The following is a 20,305-nucleotide window of genomic DNA, read 5'->3' on the forward strand; positions in this document are numbered from 1 at the left end:
TAAATATAGAATCAGAGGATTTGGCTTGAAATTCACTGTGAACTTGGGAGAGAGGATGGATTTGACTCTAACGATTCCATCACATGTATGGGAGAAAACCTAAAGATCTTTATACCAGTGGTTCAGATGCTGGAATTACTACCTATATGAGGAAGAACCAAGTGTGCCTTTATCTTTGGCACAAAACCATGAGATATGAAGGTAGTATATGCAGAAGAATTAAAATAAAAATATTCTAATGGGTAACAAATTCAAATAAACAGTTCTCCAAAGAAAACTACAAAAGGCTAGAAAATATATGTGACATGCAAAAATATTCAACCTCACTTTATATATTCAAGAAACTTTTTAATGACGTGAATAAAAAAGCCAATAACTTTGTGTTTTTTTTTTTTTTGCTGTTCAACATGGCATTAAAAGATAACACTAGTTAATTTGAATAAGGAAGATGCTTTCCCTTTCTGTTGTATGAGAGTAAAATGGTACAATTGTCCTGGGAATATTTTGGGAGATCTATCAAAAATCTTTAATTTTCACATATTGATTGCCCTAAATCTCATGGGAAACTATGCAAGGAAATAATCATGAATTTGTGTATAGAGATATGTTCTTTATTTTTTGATTTACTTTCCAAAATATTCTACATTACTCTTGAAATTTAGAAAAATGCTATGTAACATGTGAAAAAGGCGTATTTTGAAGATTCATTTTCTTCTTCTTCTTTTTTTTTACTTATTATTTTTTTTTTATTTTATTTTTTATTTTACTTTACAATTCTGAAGGGCACATATTCTTGGTTCTTGTTTATAAATAGACTGTGTTCTAAAGTTAACTGTTTATTAATTACATTACATAGAGCAGTGATAAATTAGAACAGAATGCCCTGAGGTCTCTGAGTGATGTTTGTGATGATAATACTGATGATCAACAAGGTAAAAAACAGACTAAGGTCCAAATAAGGAAAATAAGAGCAGCCAACTCAGTTCTTTTTCTTATTCATCCAGGGTCAATATCGTTCATTTTTTGATAGCATGCTGTGCCATGCTTAGTCACTCAGTTATGTCCGACTTTTTGCGACCCCATGGACTATAGCCCACCAAGCTCGTGTGTCCATAGAGATTCTTCAGGCAAGAATACTGAAGTGGGTTGCCATGCCCTTCTCCAGGGGATCTTCCCAACCCAGGGATCGAACCCAGATCTCCTGCATTGCAAGCAGATTCTTTACTGTCTGAGCTACCAGGGAAGCACCTTGGATAGCACATATAGGTTAAATAAATTGTTCTGTAATAAAGAGCAGCAAAAGTGCTACCTTGGGCTAAGAAATCAGTGCCTAATTGTTTTAATAGCTTTATAAGGCAGCTGCTGCTTTGAATTATAGAACAAACTGTCTTGACTTGCAGGTCTGCAAATGCTCACCCCAGAAGTTAGTTCCCTCTATTCTATTTCAGAAGAACTAAAGAACTTTTGTGGCTGTTCTTCTGTGTTATTATATTCAGATGACAAGAACACATTGTCTCTCACACTCATTACTCTTCTCTCTTATAAGTACACCACGGAACCTGAAGATACAAGAAAGGAAGAGTCCGTTACTCACAGACTGGTCTTCATTAATGGGGTCCTGGACACTCCCGCTGCACTGAGGGACCCAAGGAGGGTCAAACATCGGGACAGATGGCATTCCGAGCACTGGTGATGGCAGGGTGAAATTTATACTGGGAGGTGGGATCTGTATGAAGTAAGATGGGAAATAAACTAGATTTGAGTCTTAAGTAAAATCATGAAATAATCTTACAAAGCACAGGTTACAAAGCACACTATGAATGTCTCTGGGCCTCAGTTTACCCATTAATAAAATGAAGGGTTTCAACTGTATGATCTCTATTTGTTATTACCCCATCCTCCAAAAACATCTGTGTATACATAGTGAAATGTCTGCAAGTTTCATGTGCTTACCTCTGGGGATGGTACTGTGATCTTGAGGTTTATAGAAACTTGATTTTCTTACTTTACCTTTCTGTGTATTTTAGTCTTTTTAAGAACAAGAATTCATTCATATTGGAGTTAGGTTTACTTATAAAACCAGAGAAGGGGAAAAAAGAAGCATCTCTTGGGCCATACACTGTGGATTTGAAGTTGCAGGATTGAAATGAACCTTGGGTTGGGTTTGCTAATCTAATTCCCTTGTGAGAAGTGTGTGTGTGTGTGTGTGTGTGTGTGTGTGTGTGCGTGCGCGCACACACATGCTCAGTCATATCGGACTCTTTGCAACTCTATGGACTTTAGCCCGCAGGCTCCTCTGTCCATGGGATTATCCCAGAAGTATCCCTCACCTTAAAAATCTGCTGTGCTCCCTCTTCCATCCGGGGCCAGACCTGATAGCGAAACCTCCAGAGTGTGTGGAACTTAAGGACGGCGTTCAGTCTCTGCACGGTCTCTGGATGGTGAAACTCTGACGTCAGCATATCGGACACAGCCTCGGGGACTTTCACCGCACACAACAGGAACATGGCCGCTAAAGACAGTCAACAATCCATCAGCTACACATCTTTTAAGCTGTATGATTCCTGGGGATGAGGGGAAGGAGGAAACTGCTTCTGTCTCTTGAAAACGACTACTGAGCTATACAGCCAGGCCACCAGCACTACAAAAACCCTGTTTCAGCCACTGGAAACCAGGCACCATCCTTTGTACCACCCACAATCTTCTAATGCCTGGTGTGAGGGAAGTGACTGCACGACATTGCAGTAATCTCATTTTAAGCAACTTTTCCCTTGGCTCACAGTGAAAAGTGAATGTCAGAGGAAGCTAATGAAAAAAGGAAATTACATGCTGAAATATCCTTTTTAGGAAATGTCTAGAGTCCTCTCAGCGTAACCCTAGGATGGTACATAAAAATGTCCATTAAAGTTACATGTTATATTAACAATAAAATTCAAAAGGTAGACTCTATTAGAAATGTCTACCCTTCCAAGAGGTAGAATAGATTGAGAAACCAATAGAGAATTTATGAAACATAATATCATTGTTGTTTTTTAATTTGGGGAAAGCCAAATCCTAGGAAGAGAAAGGTCATTCCATGGTAAGTTACAAAGTCAATGAATAATGAGAAAAAAAAAGAGTACACTCTCTAGCATAGACAAGCCAGTGTCCATTGTAAAAATATTATTTAAAATTTCCCTTGTACTTCCCCCCACATCCTCAAGACATGCTCAGCCAGCTCTTAGGATAACTGGGGCTGTCACGGCTCTGAAACTGATCTTGGCCAAGTCCCTTAACTTCTTAGTCTGTGTTTCTCTATTGGTAAAACATGAATAATGATGATGATGATGATGATGATGACGATGATGTAGGTGCCTCCAATGTCTTGTTAGAATAAAATAAAATAATATATGAAAAAGTGCTTTGTGACATCAAAAGTACTATATATGCATAGTTTATAGAAGGTTTCCTGGGAAATTTAAAAATTGCCACCTCTGAGAAAGAGGACTGGGAGTCATGGAATAGAGGGTGACAGTTTTAAATTTCATACACTTTTACATTATTTGAATTTTTACTATGTATTTTTCAATTAAAGTAACCATACAAAACTAAAGGACTATGCACAAGAAGTGGAAAATGATGAAGAATCCAGATTTTTGCCTCTACCATTTACTAGCTACATGGCTTGGACACATCACTTAAATTTTAGACATTTGTGATGGTAGTTCACGGTCAATCTGGGAAATCACAACATACACCAAAGAACCTTTTGCGAAATACACTGAAGATGTAGGTTCTGGGGGAAATCACTGTAATTTTTAACATCCTGGGAGAGACATGCTGCCTTTGTGCAGACTACACAGGAACATGAAAAGTGTGTACAGAGAGCCTAGGCCTGTTTCCCTTTAGTGCACAGCTCTGTTTAGAGGTCCAGCCACTGCTACCAACGTGACCTCAGCGTGAAGATGGAATGAATGTGCCTCGCTCTTGTTGAGACGCTGGGATGAATGACAGCAGGACCAGGGTCCGGGGTGGCCTAACTTTACCTGCAGCCCCCGCCATATGCTCATCCATGCTGAGCAGGAGCTCCCAGGCAGCTGGCTGGATGTCTCCATACATCTCCTCTGTCAGAATTGGTGCAGCCTTGATCAGTAGAGATAAGGGAGCAGGCGACAGGCTCATCACCTGCAAAAAGATGGAAATGATGTCTTAAAACCATCGAAGACATTGGTTGTTGTCCTCCTCTTGAAAGTTAAGTGTCACTTCTCTCTTCACTTTCCTTAAATGACCTTAAAATACTTTTTAAAGTGGGAACATAGCTGGCATGATGTATAGTAAGTAAGCTTTATACCCTATTAGTTGATGTATAATTGTCCCAAATCATATTATTTTATAACACATTCACCACAAAAGTAATTTGTAACCACCTATGGAATAAACTGTAGAAGAAGTACAGCTCTCAGAAAAAAGGACTTTAGTCAATAAATCTTTGTGTTAAAAGTCCTGGTGGACCTTCACAGCATCTTATTTTCCTTCCTATTAGGAATGATTTTCACTGAAAGCTGTGAGCAGCCTCTAATTTATAAAGGAGTTCCATTCAGAAAGTTAGTTTTCTAAGCCAGTGAACTTGGATGGTATTTCTCCTTCAAAATATTATACAATGTGGTTATTAGTCCAGGTTAGCCCACAAAATACTATTTAATTCATTATTATAAGTAATTGAGGTAAAAAATGTCAGTTTGGGGCAAGCCTGTCTTTAGCCATCATTTAAAACACTTTCTAGAAAAACATGAAATTTTTTTCTCTCTTCCCCTGGAAAATATAATATGATTTAGAATTTAGGTTGTAATAACAATATAACTTAGTGAAGCCCTGGATAAGTAGGTAAGTGTACTATCTCTTTTAATTCATGCAATGATTCTTTGAGATGGGTCCAGCATTGCTGCTGCTGCTAAGTTGCTTCAGTCGTGTCCAACTCTGTGAGACCCCATAGACAGCAGCCCACCAGGCTCCCCCGTCCCTGAGATTCTCCAGACAAGAACACTGGAGTGGGTTGCCATTTCCTTCTCCAATGCGTGAAAGCGAAAAGTGAAAGTGAAGTCGCTCAGTCGTGTCTGACCCTCAGCGACCCCTCGGACTGCAGCCTTTCAGGCTCCTCTGTCCATGGGATTTTCCAGGCAAGAATACTGGAGTGGGGTGCCATTGCCTTCTCTGGGATCCAGTGTTAAAAATCCCCATTTTAGAGATCAAGCAACTAAAACTAAGGGAAATTAACTTAACTTGCCCAGGGTCCCAGAGCCAGAGCAGCAGGTATAGGATCTGAACCCAGATTGTCTCATTCCAAGACCTGTGAGCATCACTACCACACACTGGTGGGAAGCTGGCTCCACTAGAGTGGAAAGAGGCATGGTTCTAGCCAAGCTTCCTTGTCTTTATGGAAGTCGGCTGTCCAGCAAGAAGGGATTTTTTTCTTGCACACTTGGTAGCACTCTTTCTCACCAAATTAGAGGGGGCTGTTATGCCAACACTGTGCCAATTGGCATTGTATATCCCAAACTTTTGTTGTTGTTGTTTAGTTGCTCAGTCATGTCCAGCTCTTTGCAACCCCGTGGACTGCAGCGCACCAGGCTTCCCTGTCCTTCACTATTTCCTGGAGTTTGCTCAAACTCATATCCATGGAGTCAATGATGTCATCCAACCATCTCGTCTTCTGTTGCACCCTTCTCCTCCTCCCTTCAATCTTTCCCAGCATCAGGGACTTTTCCAAACATTAGTAATAAGGATATCTGAAGTTCCCTCCCTATTCCTGCTTCATGAATGTTTTCAAACCATGTATTAATACCTGTAGTCTAATATATTTCAGCATTCCAGAGTCCTTCTTCCCCTCCAGGTTGGCATCTGAAACTCTCTTCTTCAGAGAAGGTGTCCTCAGGCATGATTTATCTGAGCACTGGAAAGAACATGAGATAGATGACAGAGAGTGTTGTGTACTCTTAAAAACCAGCAATGCTGTTTATCCCCCAATTCTCCAGATAACCACTTCTAACGCAACAGATGATTTAAGGCCTTTTAATGGGTCTGCACTTTCTGAAAGCGATAAAAGCAGTTAAGTTTGTTATGAAAAGGGCACTTAGAGATATTTAGTGACAAACACCTCTTTTACCACTGAGGAGACCAGGATCCAGAGAGGTGGAGTAGCTTGCCGTGCTAAATCGCTTCAGTAGCGTCCAACTCCATGCAACCCTATGAACTGTAGCCTGCCAGGTTCTTCTGTCCACGGGATTCTCCAGGCAAGTATATTAGAGTGGATTGCCATTCCCTACTCCAGGATCTTCCCGATCCAGGGATCAAACTGGTGTGTCTTACGTCTAATCTGCACTGGCAGGTGACTTCTTTACCACTAGTGCCACCTGCAAAGCCCGTAGAGTAGCTTGACCAAACTGCAGAGCTGGTTATTAGCAGAATAAGGAAAGGACAGGCTCTCCCGACTTCCATTTCAGGGCTAATTATATTTCCACCAAGCTGTTAAAAGCACAAATCTTTTAAAATATTATGAGTTAAAACCCACTCTCTCTAATAGTCCCTCTAAAGGGTTGGATGCTACAAGTCAATCAATTGGAAGAGAAAATACTTCACAGGAAGTGTTAGGAAATGAAAGGTAAAAGACCCATCAAGGAAATATGAGTTCATAATCATCTACCATCCAGGTAAAGTGTTTTTTTTTTTAATTATATTTGTCTCTATGAGACAGCAGCTCTTCTTTCAAACCATCCCCTCAACCAGGGTAAAATAGCCCTGACTCACTAGCACTCACACAGAGGAGACAATTTCTTCCCCTCAGTCTGTAGATGACAAGGAATGGAGTGGACAGAGCAGCTGGGAGGGTGGTCACTCTGATGTTGGCAGGCCCTTGTTTATTTATCCTGAGTCCTGATGTCTCCTATTTTTGCACTCCAGGCTGTGCAAAAAGGGAATCCATCCCTTTGCACAGTGTAAGGACTCATTTGTTTTTCCAGTGCCATGTCAATGAAACACTCTCTCCCTTGATGCCAAGGGAAAAAAAATGAACTCCTTAAGAATTTTTGAACAGAGCTTCACAGTGTTACAGATGGAAATATTTTGAAAGAAAAAGCAAAGCTGAAACTACATGCATGTTCCAAGAAAGTCTTTCAAAACTGACAAAAAGACCCAAGACAATGCATCTATTATGTGACTGGTATGGAATGAACTTTTAAATGAATCTACTTGGAAACAAATGAACCAGAGCTCTTGCTGTGTTTTCTAAAGATTAAAAAAAGTGGAGGCATATACTTAGGAACACTTATCATTTGGGGAGAGAAATTCTGCATTGCTTTTTTCCCCTTGTGAAAGTAAAAGCAATAGATAATATAAATATTGTGCCAGTTTTATATAATTTTAAAGCTATTCTAAAATCATATATGGCAATTATTTTCCATAGAAATGTAGCAGCATATCTGATTTACTTTTTTAAAAGTCAAGGTATTCAAAAAGTAGCAACTTTCTGCTTTTATTCTATTTATAAAAAAATATTCAAATTGCAGAATACCTGGAAAATACAGAAAAACTATGAAGAAAGAAACCAAAATCTCCATAATACCCAACTCAGGGATGGTCATTGTTTGATTTCTTTCAGACTTTTGTCCCCCTACACAGCAAGGCTGTGATGACCCTATGTATGTGGCACACAGTTTTGGTTTTTAACTTTTTATTTTGTATTGGGGTATAGTCGATGAACAATGTGATAGTTTCAAGTAAACAGTGAAGGGACTCAGCCATACATACACATGTGTCCATTCTCTTCCAAATTCCCCTCCCATCCAGAATGAGTGCCACACAGTTTTAAACATTTCATTTCATTATGATATTATGTTGATGATTTCCCCAGGTCATTACAGTTATTTTAAAATATGGTTTTTGAATTTTTAGAATATTTTATTGCTTTATCCTTTGGCTGGACATTTTGTCCTTTCAGGGTTATTTCTGAATAATACTTTTGATTAATTTATGGGAATTTTAACCAGGCAGATAAAGAAAAACTACTCAGAAGAAAAAGGACAAACATTTATATCTCTCACACTCTGGAAATGTAGACTTCTGTTTAATTCTGTCTGCTGGGGACAGAGGGTATAAGTCAAGCTTCTCAGGTATGAAATATGTAGTATCCCAATATGCATGCTTAAGCATGGTGTATTCTGCCAGCTTCAAGATAATTAGGATGTTTGTTATAGTGGAAAGGGAAGGGAATTGGAAAGGCTTTTACACTAGGCTGATGGGCTAATAACTCTCCTTGAGTGACTTGTTTGGGCCTAAAAGATAGATATTAAAGATGGGTACACATGTGAGGGGCATTTCAGTATATTATGTGAGGTTCCTAAAGTCCTATACTGGTGTGACTCTGATTCAGACTAACAAAGTTATCATCAGTTGCTTTTTGATTTGGTAACTTGTTGTAGGAGACTAGTTTTGAAGGCATCTGTTGGTTATTAGTAGGGGCTTCCCAGGTGGCTCATTGTTAAAGAATCTGCCTGAAATGCAGGAGATGCAGGTTTAATCCTGGGTCAGGAAGATCCCTTGGAGTAGGAAATGGTAACCCACTCCAGTATTCTTGCCTGGAAAATCCCATGGACAGAGGAGCCTGGCAGGCACAGTCCATGGAGTCAGAAAGAGTAGGACATGACTTAGTGAGTAAATAGCAACAAACAAACAACCTTTTATTTGCATGATGCATAATAAGTCGCTTCAGTTGTGTCCAACTCTGTGTGACCCTATGGACCATAGCCCGACAGGCTCCTCTGTCCATGGGATTCTCCAGGCAAATACTGGAGTGGGTTACCATTTCCTTCTCCAACCTTTTATTTACCTCTCCTTTTAAATTGAAAGGAAAAAAAAAATGTTTTATCCACTCCCATTTCCATTAGCAAGTACTAATTGAACATGTACTCTATTTAGAACATAGCATTAGACAAGGTACAGATATATAGGAAAAATCAAAAAATTCTTTGGTGAATTTACCTTTTGGTGAAAGTGATATATAACAAGGTTAGAAGTGCACTAACCAGGCTAATGGAACGTACAGTGAGGCTTTGAGCACTGAAATGAAGATTAGCATATTGATCAGAGTTAGAAGGGTTACAAAATGTACTAGCTGCCATAAATATATTCTGCCATAAAAACCGATTAAAAAGGAAACGGGAATGAAATACCAATTGCTCTAAGTCTTGATTTTAATCAGAACCACTGCTTTTAGTCTTGATTTATGGCCTATTCTGTTTTCATTTGGGCTCTGGAAATGTGCACATTGTTCATTTATGTGACAAATTCAGAACAGGCAAATGGAAACATCATGAAAAAAATGAAAAGAAAAAGCTTGAATAGGAGGCTGGCATTTTGGAAAGATAATGTTTATCACTGAAGACTCAATACATCTTTTCAGCTCTACATTGGCATGACTAATTTAAACGTGTTAAGGTTAGGGAACATTTACCCTTGTTTTCTTTCCCTTTCCCTTTCAGAAATGTGGGGTTTCCCTCGTGGCTCAGACGGTAAAGAATCTGCTTGCAACGTGGGTTCTATCCTTGGGTTGGGAAGATCCCCTGGAGAAGGGAACAGCTACCCACTCTAGTATTCTGGCCTGGAGAATTCCATGGACAGAGGAGCCTGGCAGGCTACAGTCCGTGGGGTTGCAGAGAGTCGGACATAACTGAGCAACTTTCACTTACACTCATACTTCAGAAATGTGAGCAATCTATAAGGTTGGTAACATTTTCTGCTGCTTCAGGCTGCTTTTTCCTGTATGGGCCAGAAGTGGAGGGCATTCATGAAACACGCTAGAAGCCCAAAGCCCACTCGCTCATTCAATATTATTGTCCCTCTGCTATAGTGAGGTTCTCTGTTAGGTATTACACAAGATACAAAATGTGTAAGACTCCCTCAGTTATCGAGAAGTTTTATAATTAAGTGGCAGAAGATAAATAGGGATGTAAGTAGCCCCACTTTGTAGGCAGAGGGATCTTAAAAGCTCTCAGTGCTTTATCACAGGCTAAAGACTAAAATCCTTCCCACAGCCTCAGAGGACAAGAGCACAGAAGACCACAGTACATAATGAGGCTGCACAAGCAAGCAGAGAGCAGGCCAGGCTGAACCTCGTCCTCAGCCTTGGTGCTCCCTCTTCTCTCTGCTTGGAGAGTTCTGTATTCAGTTAACATCTAGGCATCCTTCAGCCAAAACTCATCTGTCACTTCATTGGAGATACTGCCTTATCTCCCCCGATAAGTTCAAAGCCTCGTTCATAAGATCTCTCAGCACAGTTTTCTCCTTTATTGTGCTTATTGCTGCTGCAATTTTACACCAACTTATGGATGCTTAGTTGATTAATTTCTGTCTCTCAGCTAGACTGTGTGCATCATACGAGGACAGTGCCATAACTCTGTGGCCATTATTATATCTAGCACACAGTATGGACTCAGTATGGTCCAGAAAGTCTTTAAAATTTGTTGAATAGACACATGGATTGATGGATAAATTAATGAATGAATAATTGAATGAATAATACGAAAAGCAGAATAAAACACCATTATAGTTTAGAGGAAGAAGGGAAAAAAATGAAATTAATCATCCACTTGCAGTATGTCCTGTGGTGAACACTAGGGAGATCAGAAAAGGTTTCAAGGAGGAGGTGGCTCTTAAATTGGATCTTGAAGGATGTTTGGGTTCAGCCATGTATAGATTACAGGTGAAGATATGACTAGAGCAAAGGTATGGAAGTAAGAAATCTCAGCGTGTACCTGATGAACAATGAACATTAATTTAGTTTGGTGTATTTTTATAATTTTCAACATATTTAATAGGTTTTCTTACATAGGTAAGGGAGTTTTTATAGGAAGGATAGCTTATCTAAATAAGTTTTCTTTGGATGTGGTATCATTTATGTTTGAGATACATATATGTACAAATATATATATGTTTATAGATAGGTATGTACACATATATATTTCAAACATAAATGACATGTCCATATATATGTATACATGTACAAGAATATATGCACATATATATTTTTCTTTTTATGTCATCATTTAGCAGTTTATGTAATTTTCCCACCTGATCTTCCCTTAGAATCCGTGTTTTCTGAATACTATGAGATATAAGAGAGTTTAGTTGAAAAAGCCCTGACTTTGATAATCCATGTTCCTAAACTAAAGGCTAGCTGAATATGTTCTAGATATTGTGGACAATGGGATTTTGTGGACAATCCCATCTATTTTAGCTTCAGTGTTTTCATCTGTAAAATGAGGTGAAGAGTATCTACTGAACAAGATTTGTAAGAATGGAAAAGTACATTGTCAATGATGTATACTTTGTCATATACATGTTTCAGAAAAAACACTAAAAGGTCGTATCCCAGAAGGGAAATTAGCACATTTATGAGATCTACAAGATATACAATTTTTTCTTTAGGAGCTCTTGTATTAGCCAAAGCCACTTCCTTATACTTTCATAATTTAAAAACAGTTGGACTATAAAGAAAGCTGAGCACTGAAGAATTGATGCTTTTGAACTGTGGTGTTGGAGAAGACTCTTGAGAGTCCCTTGGCCTGCAAGCAGATCCAACCGGTCCATCCTAAAGAAGATCAGTCTTGGGTGTTCATTGGAAGGACTGATGTTGAAGCTGAAACTCCAATACTCTGGCCATGTGATATGAAGAACTGACTCATTTGAAAAGACCCTGATGGTGGGAAAGATTGAGGGCAGGAGGGGAAGGGGATGACAGAGGATGAAATGGTTGGATGGCATCACCAACTCAATGGACATGAGTTTGGGTAAACTCCGGGAGTTGGTGATGGACAGGGAGGCCTGGTGTGCTATGGTTCATGGGGTCGCAAAGAGTCAGACAGAACTGAGCGACTGAACTGAACTGAACTGAATTAAATAAATCCCTTTTTCAAGTGCTAAAGCATTACAAATTGCTCTACAACTCAACTGTGCATTTTTGTTATTGCTTATATTCTCTAGTTTGATTTGCATTTTATTGCCACCCTTCCACCTTACCAAACTTGGCTTACAAACTCTTTAGTAGAAAGATCCTCTGCTCCACTTACTTGTTTTTGTTTCTCCAAGAATACCTGGCTTTTGTGCCAACAGCAGGTGCCCAATGAACGCTCACTGAGATGAATAGGTATTATATAAAAGTCTTGGCAAAACCACTTGCGAGAAGCAGCTGCAGACTTGGCTGGCAGCACACAGTGGCCATCATGCCTTCTCGGGGGCAGGGGGTAACTCAGGGCTTCCCTGGCAGGAGCACAGCAACCCTGGTTACTGTCTTCATCTTCAGCCAGCTCAGCTGTCCAATTGTCAGGAAAGTACAGCTGAATACTGAGAAAATGTAATCATTTCTTGAAGATGTTTCCTTTAGTCTGATTTGACTCTATTATCTGTCAGTGAAAAGTTGGGCCATTTATTATTTATTTCTTAAGATAAAACTGTATCAGTTTCCTGTTACTGCTATAAAAAATGACCACAATCTTTTTGGCAAAAAATAGCACAGATTTATGATTTTAACAGTTTTCTAGGTCAGAAGTTGAAAATGATTGGCAGGACTGTGTTCCTTCTGGGGGAATCATTCATTTCCTTGTCCTCTCCAGCTCCTAGAGGCTGCCTAGGCTCACTACGCAGCATCGCTCTGACTTCTGCTTCTATTGTCAAAACTCCATCTCTGACTATGTTCGGCCCTTGGATAATCCAGGATAATCTCCTATTATATGATTCTTGACTTATTCACCCAGGCAAGATCCCTTTCACCAGGTGAGGTAACATATTCACGGGTTCCAAGGATTAGAATTCCGACATCTTTAGGGGGACATTATTCTGCCTATCACAGCAACTCATCAAAAATGCCCCTTTGAGTTTATATTTATTTGTTGAAATAAGACAAAACCCACAAAAAGTTTATATTTGCTCACGGACATGAAGACAAAGCACTTGCCTTTTCTGCACCAAGGAAATGGCAACGCACTCCAGTATTCTTGCCTGGAGAATCCCAGGGACAAAGGAGCCTGGTGGGCTGCCGTCTATGGGATCGCACAGAGTTGGACATGACTGAAGCGACTTAGCAGCAGCTTCTAAAGTGAAAGTTTTAGTCGCTCAGTCGCGTGCGACTCTGCGACGCCATGAACTGTAGCCCACCAAGCTCCTCTGTCCATGGAATTCTCCAGGCAGGAATACTGGAGTGGCTTGCCATTCCCTTCTCCACGAGATCTTCCCAGTCCAGGGACTGAACTGGGTCTCCTGCATTGCAGGCAGATTCTTTACCAGCTGAGCTCCCAGGGAAGCTACCCATTGTCTATCTTTGCTCGAAACCACACAGACCTGTAGCCTGGTTTACACCACTGCAGTGGGCTGAAATTTGCATTTACAGAAAAAAGATTGTTAGGACATTGTTTTCCCTATCATTGGTGTATATCATGTGGTCATGCACTCACCTCTTTCTGCTTCTTGCCCCGGAGGGCCACGTTGCTAATGCGGTTGCTCTCGTGGAGGGAGTCCACAGTGTCTCCGTAGAGCAGCTTAATGGCCCTGACCAGCCGGGCACAGGAGCGGCTGTGGTGCAGGTAGCAGTGAGGGTGGCAGTAGTCGATGTGGGCGCAGATGAAGCTCTGCTGGTTGCACAGCAAGATCATGACCTGGAACACAGACGCCACCGAGGCTCAGCCAGGGTGCAGACCAACCGTGAGCCACGACGTGGGGTGGAACGTGAAAAGTCAGAATGTCGACTTTCCTGAATGGGTCTTAAAATCACAGTGATTCCATGAGAGAACAATAATTCCCAAAAGAGAATAAAGACTTGCAAGCCTTTATGTATCTGACTTCTTTTGCTCCCTGGATTCACACCTGATAGAAAGCTCTTTTTGGAACAATAAAAGGTTCAAAAACTTGGGAGTGTACGATTCCCAGATATTTTCAAATGATTCCAAACTTAAAATATATTATTTTTTTTTCAGCTCTGATGTTGTAGAAGGAGCCAGTAGAAGAGCAGAAAGTGATGAGAAGTTCCATCCCAAAGGATTTGGCTGGCCTTTGACAGCTGTGGGATGTCTTTAACTCCAGCCCACCTACATGGAACTTGAAAACATTTCTGTATCTTCCACCCTGGCCTCTAACCTTCAGCTGGGCTTGAATCCACTGTAGAACTTCGTTTCCTCTCTCTACAATTTGCTTTCAGCTTTGCGTTATTCTAGCTTTTCACTTGTGGCTTGATCTGTCTCAAATTCTCATATCTCCTAGACTTCCCAAATAGGATTCCAGAAAAGAACTCAGTTGATTTAAAGGATAGGGTTATTTTAAGAAAAGGAATGAAGGCCCTAGGGTTTAAAACTTCTCAAGTTGCTTTCCTAAAAAGGCAGTAGCATTCCTAAAGCTGCAAGTTTAGTCAAATCTGCATAGAGTAATCTTTGGAATGAGTCTATCCTTCCGACCCCAACACCTAACCTGTGAGGTGCCATATTGGCTGGAGAACATAAAATAAGTCTACATGAATAAGACCAGTCAGACCTACTAGGCAAGGATGCCATGCATTTCCTTGGAAGAAGAGGTCTGCTTACCATGAGACAAAGGTAAACAACAGTAACAATGCACTCCTGTCAAACTCATCTAACAATATCTCACACTCTTCAAAGCTTAAAAAATACAGGTTTTGTGTGAACAGAATATCCAGATCTCTCTCAAGATTCGTTGAAGATGCCCAATATTTCTGTATACTGATATGAGGCAGGGCACAAATAAGAACTGTAGGGTATCCCTTGTTATTCTTGAACCTGGACAAAACCTGGTTCTTTGACTAATAAAACTGACAAACGTCTAGCAAGACTGATAAAAACAAGAGAAAGGAAAGATATAACCTATCAATATCAGAAACAGTAAAGGCACATCACTGTAGATCCCACAGAATCTAAGATGATCTTAAGACACTATATAAACATCTATTTGCTAATAAATATGAGTATTTGGATAAAATCAACAAATTTCTATGAAAAAAATCAATTTGCTTAAACAGATCCCAGAAGAAACAGAAATCAGAATGATTTTAATCATATGACATGAATTAAATATGTAATTAAAAACTTTCCTACAAAGAAATTTTTAGGTCTAGAAGATTCACCAGTGATTTTGAAAAAATATCTCTGGTCTTAAACACAAGCACTTCTAGAGGGCTAACACGGTACAGAAAACTAAAATGCATTATTGCATAAAACTGAGCAATTCAGGACTTCTCTGGTAGTGCCAATGGCTCAGAACGCACCTGCCAATGAAGGGGACACAGGTTTAATCCCTTGTCCAGGAAGATTCACATGCCAGGGAGCAACTAAGTCCATGTACCACAACTACTGAGCCTGCACTCTAGAGCCTGGTGCCCAAACTCCTGAGGTCGGTGCGCCTAGACCTTGTGCTCTGCAACAAGAGAAGCTACCACAATGAGAAGTCTTAGTGAGCAGTCCCCACTAGCCGCAATCAGAGAAAGTCTGAGCAAAGCCATGAAGACCTAACCCAGCACAGTCAAAAAATAAACAAACAATTAAAAAAACATGAAAATAAAATTGAAGAGATCTTAAATAAATAATGGAGCATAAGTTAAGGGAGGGTAGACCATTTTATACATTAAAAACTTAATAAAGAATTTCAATTCCTCAATTTAAACTATCTTTATATTCAATATAAGGCTGCTATAGAAGCTTTTTTTATGGAAACTAACAAGGTAATTTTCATAGAAATGAATTTAGCCAAGAATAGACCAGGTCATCCTGAAGAACAGAGCTAGAGGATTTACACTTATGTGAGCGAAAGAAACCAGACACAACAGAGAACCTAGCATGTGACAGGCATTTCAAAAACAAACAACACTAATCTTCCATGTTAGGATAGTAGTTACCAGTAAGGGAGGGCAGTATTTGGCAGAGGGCCTGGGTAGGGCTTCTAAGGTACTGCTAATGTTCTTCTTGACTTGGTGGTGGTTACACAGATATGTCTACTTTATGAGAATTTATTCAGCTGTGCACATAGGTTTTGTATGCTTTTTAATATGTAGGTGTGACTTAACTACAAAGTTGACTTTAAAAATAGTTATCTCAGACATTCTCAAAATCAGCTGGTTCTGGGAATCAGCCAGTTCCAAGGGCATAGCTCTGTACACTCTGAGTGTGACGTACCAGGCAGCCCTTATCTGACCCTACTAGAAGTTAAATGAAAGAGGAGATGGGGACATTCCATAACTAACATCAATAACAGTGCTGCCAGTACCCTGCCAACTGTGGATCTCACATCATACTTCCTGAGCTTTCTCTTCCTTTCTTCATGCCCTTGAACTGCAACCTGTGCTGAGACTCCCTCTTGCCTGTGCCCTCAGGAGGTCACACCCTTTGAGGTGTGACCTTAATCATAGAATCTTCATGTCCTGGTTTACAGTTTGATAGAATGCAGACTCAAGACTGACACCATGATCTTGCTCTCAGCACTTGTGAAGACTTGTGTAAAACTGATCATGAGGCCTTGACTGTGTTACCCAGGTTCTCTCGACCACCAACCTGGCCTGGTCCCTCTCCCTGACTGACTCACAAGCCAACCGTAACAAAGGACCCTTGGTCTTAAATAAGGTTCAAATGAATACAGTCCAGCAGAAGACCCATCTTAGTGAGGATCCAGAGGTTCAGCTGAAATGCGAATCTATAGACTTCTAAGAGGCTGAAATGGATGGATATTTTTAGTATAGTCTTTTGTCCTCTCTTCACAGATCTCCCCCTAGTGCCGAAAGAAATTGATCTCACAGCTCTTTCTGAGACTCCTACTTACATGAAGCCAAGACATGTTCCTGTGGTAATTTTCCTCCACGCCGGCTGTACTCATGCCCTCGGGCTCAATGCTGGGCTCGCTTGCACTCCAAGGACTCCCTTCTTCAAAAGAAAAACAGCAAGAAAGGTTGTACTGTTTTGTCTCCCTGGAGAGCACATTGCTACGGTATCGTGGTCCATGCTTTTGAATCCTAGGGCACACTACCATGGCCAATGGGTTACAGGGCATAGCATTGACTTTAGTGGAGGAATATTAATAGGAGATGTTCCCTTTACCACCAGCTGAACCAGCAATTACAAAGACATTTATGATCTCTGTTACAGTGGCTTCCATTTTGAGACATGGGAGCAGAGGAAAAAAAAAAAAACACAGAGCCAAGTCCTTGAATTGCTGAGATGAGCAAGTTATTGGTTGAGTGTGCCCAAACCCATTCCAGACTGCCCAGAACTCACAGGTGTAGGTAAGTAGGGACACCAGCCAACCTGCAGTGGCCACAAAAGGTGCTGCCACCTCCACGGGACTGTGACCACAGCTAGTGTTACTGCCCTTCACACCAGCTGGCTTTGCTATCAGAGCTACTTCAAAGATGGGTGGTGCCTCAGAAAGACGAAGGGAATTTGGAAGTAATTGTGCCCAGTTGTGGATAACTCTTTGTCCAAATTCCTCTCTGAAGGAAACATGTCACAGGAATTCTTAGTATACTGGATATACTAGATCGTATACTTAGTATACCAGACAACAAAGCTTTGCACTCCAATCTACCAGCTTTTCTGGGTATTTTCTATGACAAAACTATGCCTCTAGCTTAGACAGTGTGACTTAACTGGTTAGGCTAAAGGGATCAATTTAAATAATTAATTCAAATAATATTTTTCCTCAAACTAACTGATGATACTGTTACAGCTCAGATCTGTAACTAAAGATGGCATGAGGCTTTTTTTCTATTATGTTCTTGAAAAACAGGCTGAATCTCAATTAATGCATAAATTAGCTATTTTCGAAGGGAAGGGTGGGTAGGTGTAGAAACATTTTCTATTTTAAATTCTCTTTGATTAAAGATACTCAGCTCCTATTTCAGCAGGCTAAATTGATAATTTATCCACATTCCCTGGGTAACTTCTAACTAACTTCTGAAATAACTTACTTATAAAGAAGAGCTTTCCATTTTGGTTTTCCACACAGGGGCTGAATGGCAAAGAATATGTACTTCAATTTTTACCTAACAAACTCTAGACAGTGAGTTCTACTGGCATGCACATTTAATCTTTTCCTTGTCTCCTAAGATGATGATCAGAGCCCATAGAACTAACATATTTTGGGATTCACAGTCTCTTTGCGTCCTATGGTGACAGTCTACAACTCTAATATCCTGATTGTATATAAATCGGATTCTCAGGAGTTTGATATACTTTATAATCATTCCTAATTTATCTTTAGAGCTGTGGGTAAGGAGCACACAGAATTATTCTTATTGGGTCACTGGGGAAAACAAATTCCCAAGAAGTTAAGTGACTTGCTGAAGGTCACTAATCATTAGGTGTAGACAATCTTTCCTTTCTAAAATTTTGGTTGTTTTCACTGAGAAAGAGAGATTTTTACAAAGTACATTAAGTCAGCTTAACATCAAGGGAATGTCTACATTTTGCTTTATTTTTTTTTCATACTACATTTTGCTTTAAAGTTCCTATTTAGAAGTATAAAGGCATAAAGCACTTGGATCTCAAAAAAAAAAAAAATCTGTCATTGTCACTAAAGTATTTCTTTCCCTACTGTAGACTTTATATCCTCCCTGCTTAAGCCGTGGTCCTTGAACCAGCAGCATCAGCGTCACCAGAAAGCTTGTTAAAAGGGTAGAATCTCAGCCTCCTGTTTCAGAGATGCTGAACCAGATTCTGCGTTTTAACAAGCTCCCAGCTGACTCTGCACAGTAAGGTTGGAGCAGCCCTGCTCTGGAAGGCAACATCGTTTACAGACCCAGTGGGTACTCTAACCTACGACTCTGCCCTCCGACTATGGACCTGTAAGGAAATGGACTTGAGCTGTATGGGGATTTGGGCTCTGACTTCCTACCCCCCACGTCCCTGCACACACCCACTCCTCTATGTTACCTAGGTCAGTGACAGTGTCCCTGCTTTGGGACAGCTGCAGCTCCTCAGCCTCAGACTCTGAGTCCTGCCGTGATAACTTGCTGCTCTTTAAGCTGCCGACCCGGCGAATGCTGGACAAGGAACCCCCCTTCTTCACCTGGAAACTGCGGGTTCCTTTAATCTGGAGCAGGCGGGAACCTCCTATCCTGATCTTCCTGCTGGGAACTGTATTAAAAGAATAAAATAGGGCTTTTTCCCCCTTAGTTCTCCCCAGTAAGCGTCAGAGCCAAGCTCTCCCCAACTTTGTCACTGAACAACCTCTTCTCTGCTGGTCTGGACAAGGAGCTTTTCCCAAGGCCCCAGCCAGGCAGCTTTGTTGGACGGGCAGGAGGCTGGGTCCACCAGGAAGGGCTGGTGCAGCTTCTTTCTTGGACACACAGCTCATCGGTGCTGGGAACAACCTGATCTCTCTCTCTCTGGCCCAGAATTCACAAGCATGAGCGTGCCCTCACCACGGAGTCCTCCAGGACTGTTAGCATGTTCACATAGCACCATTGCTTGATTTCACAGAACCATGAGTCATGTGTTTTTGTCTTTTGAAATGGGACAGGCAGACTTATGTGAGTTTTGGAAACCCCATCATGGGAAACCCTTTCATTTGGGAATACCTCAATAAGAAATAAAAACAACAGTTGCTTCACTCTCCAACAATCAGCAGTGGGGTCCGCTCGGCTCCTCAGCAAAGGCACTAAAGGATCTGTTTTCAGTGGGGTGCTTTGGGTGAACACGAGTGTGAAATGGTTCCATTTTCAATGCGCCTAGTGATTGCTCCTCTCAGTCAAAAGGTTGGTGAGATATGAGTCCAAAGGTTGCAACACCCTGCGCCAACCTTACAGTCTACATATACCAAGAAGAACATGCATTCCTCCTCTTTAGTGTTCTGGAAGAAACAGTCATCAGTGAGGAAAATTAAAGCGTAAAAGAAACACGTTCAGCTAGAAACCTACTTTTTAATCAAAAGCATTCTTATTTCCGATAGTCATATCCACACCTCCTTCATTTTCCTCTGAAGATCTGGGATTGTCACATATTGATACTGTAAGGGTGATTCTGAAAGTTCAGGGCTTCAAGTGATACTCAGAAAGGGGCTGTTTTTTTAAGTTTTCCTTCTTAAGACATAAACAAGATTTCTTACTAATTATGCAAGATACAGCTATTAATATTTTAGTCCCAATCAGGAAGATTGCATTCTAGTCTCAAGTTTCTCACCCACAGGAGAGTTAGTCTGTGACTGTGATAGAAGATTGTACCGCTCCATAAAATGTTAATTAAGTATAAATTTTTAGTGACATTTAAAGGAGCCTAGAAGATATCCTTTG

At 40.5% G+C, this 20,305-nt stretch overlaps 1 protein-coding gene across 7 annotated transcripts in view; it reads right to left on the minus strand.

Moving 5' to 3' along the window:
* The window catches only part of UNC80 (unc-80 homolog, NALCN channel complex subunit), a 213,847-nt gene that overhangs the window by 76,613 nt on the left and 116,929 nt on the right, over positions 1 to 20,305 (minus strand). For 6 of the 7 annotated variants that reach the window (XM_040228608.1, XM_040228607.1, XM_040228606.1 and 3 more), the window contains exons 27-32: positions 16,840 to 16,940; positions 13,479 to 13,679; positions 5,822 to 5,929; positions 4,026 to 4,164; positions 2,331 to 2,512; positions 1,595 to 1,726 (exon numbers count right to left, since the gene is read on the minus strand). In XM_040228608.1, coding sequence (XP_040084542.1) covers positions 1,595 to 1,726; positions 2,331 to 2,512; positions 4,026 to 4,164; positions 5,822 to 5,929; positions 13,479 to 13,679; positions 16,840 to 16,940 — 863 coding nt within the window. Of the gene's footprint in view, positions 1 to 1,594; positions 1,727 to 2,330; positions 2,513 to 4,025; positions 4,165 to 5,821; positions 5,930 to 13,478; positions 13,680 to 16,839; positions 16,941 to 18,947; positions 19,152 to 20,305 lie in introns of all 7 variants that reach the window. The other variant, XM_040228610.1, reaches the window with a different exon arrangement.

Source organism: Oryx dammah, unplaced genomic scaffold (genome assembly GCF_014754425.2).
Source record: "Oryx dammah isolate SB20612 unplaced genomic scaffold, SCBI_Odam_1.1 HiC_scaffold_27, whole genome shotgun sequence".
NCBI lineage: Eukaryota > Metazoa > Chordata > Mammalia > Artiodactyla > Bovidae > Oryx > Oryx dammah.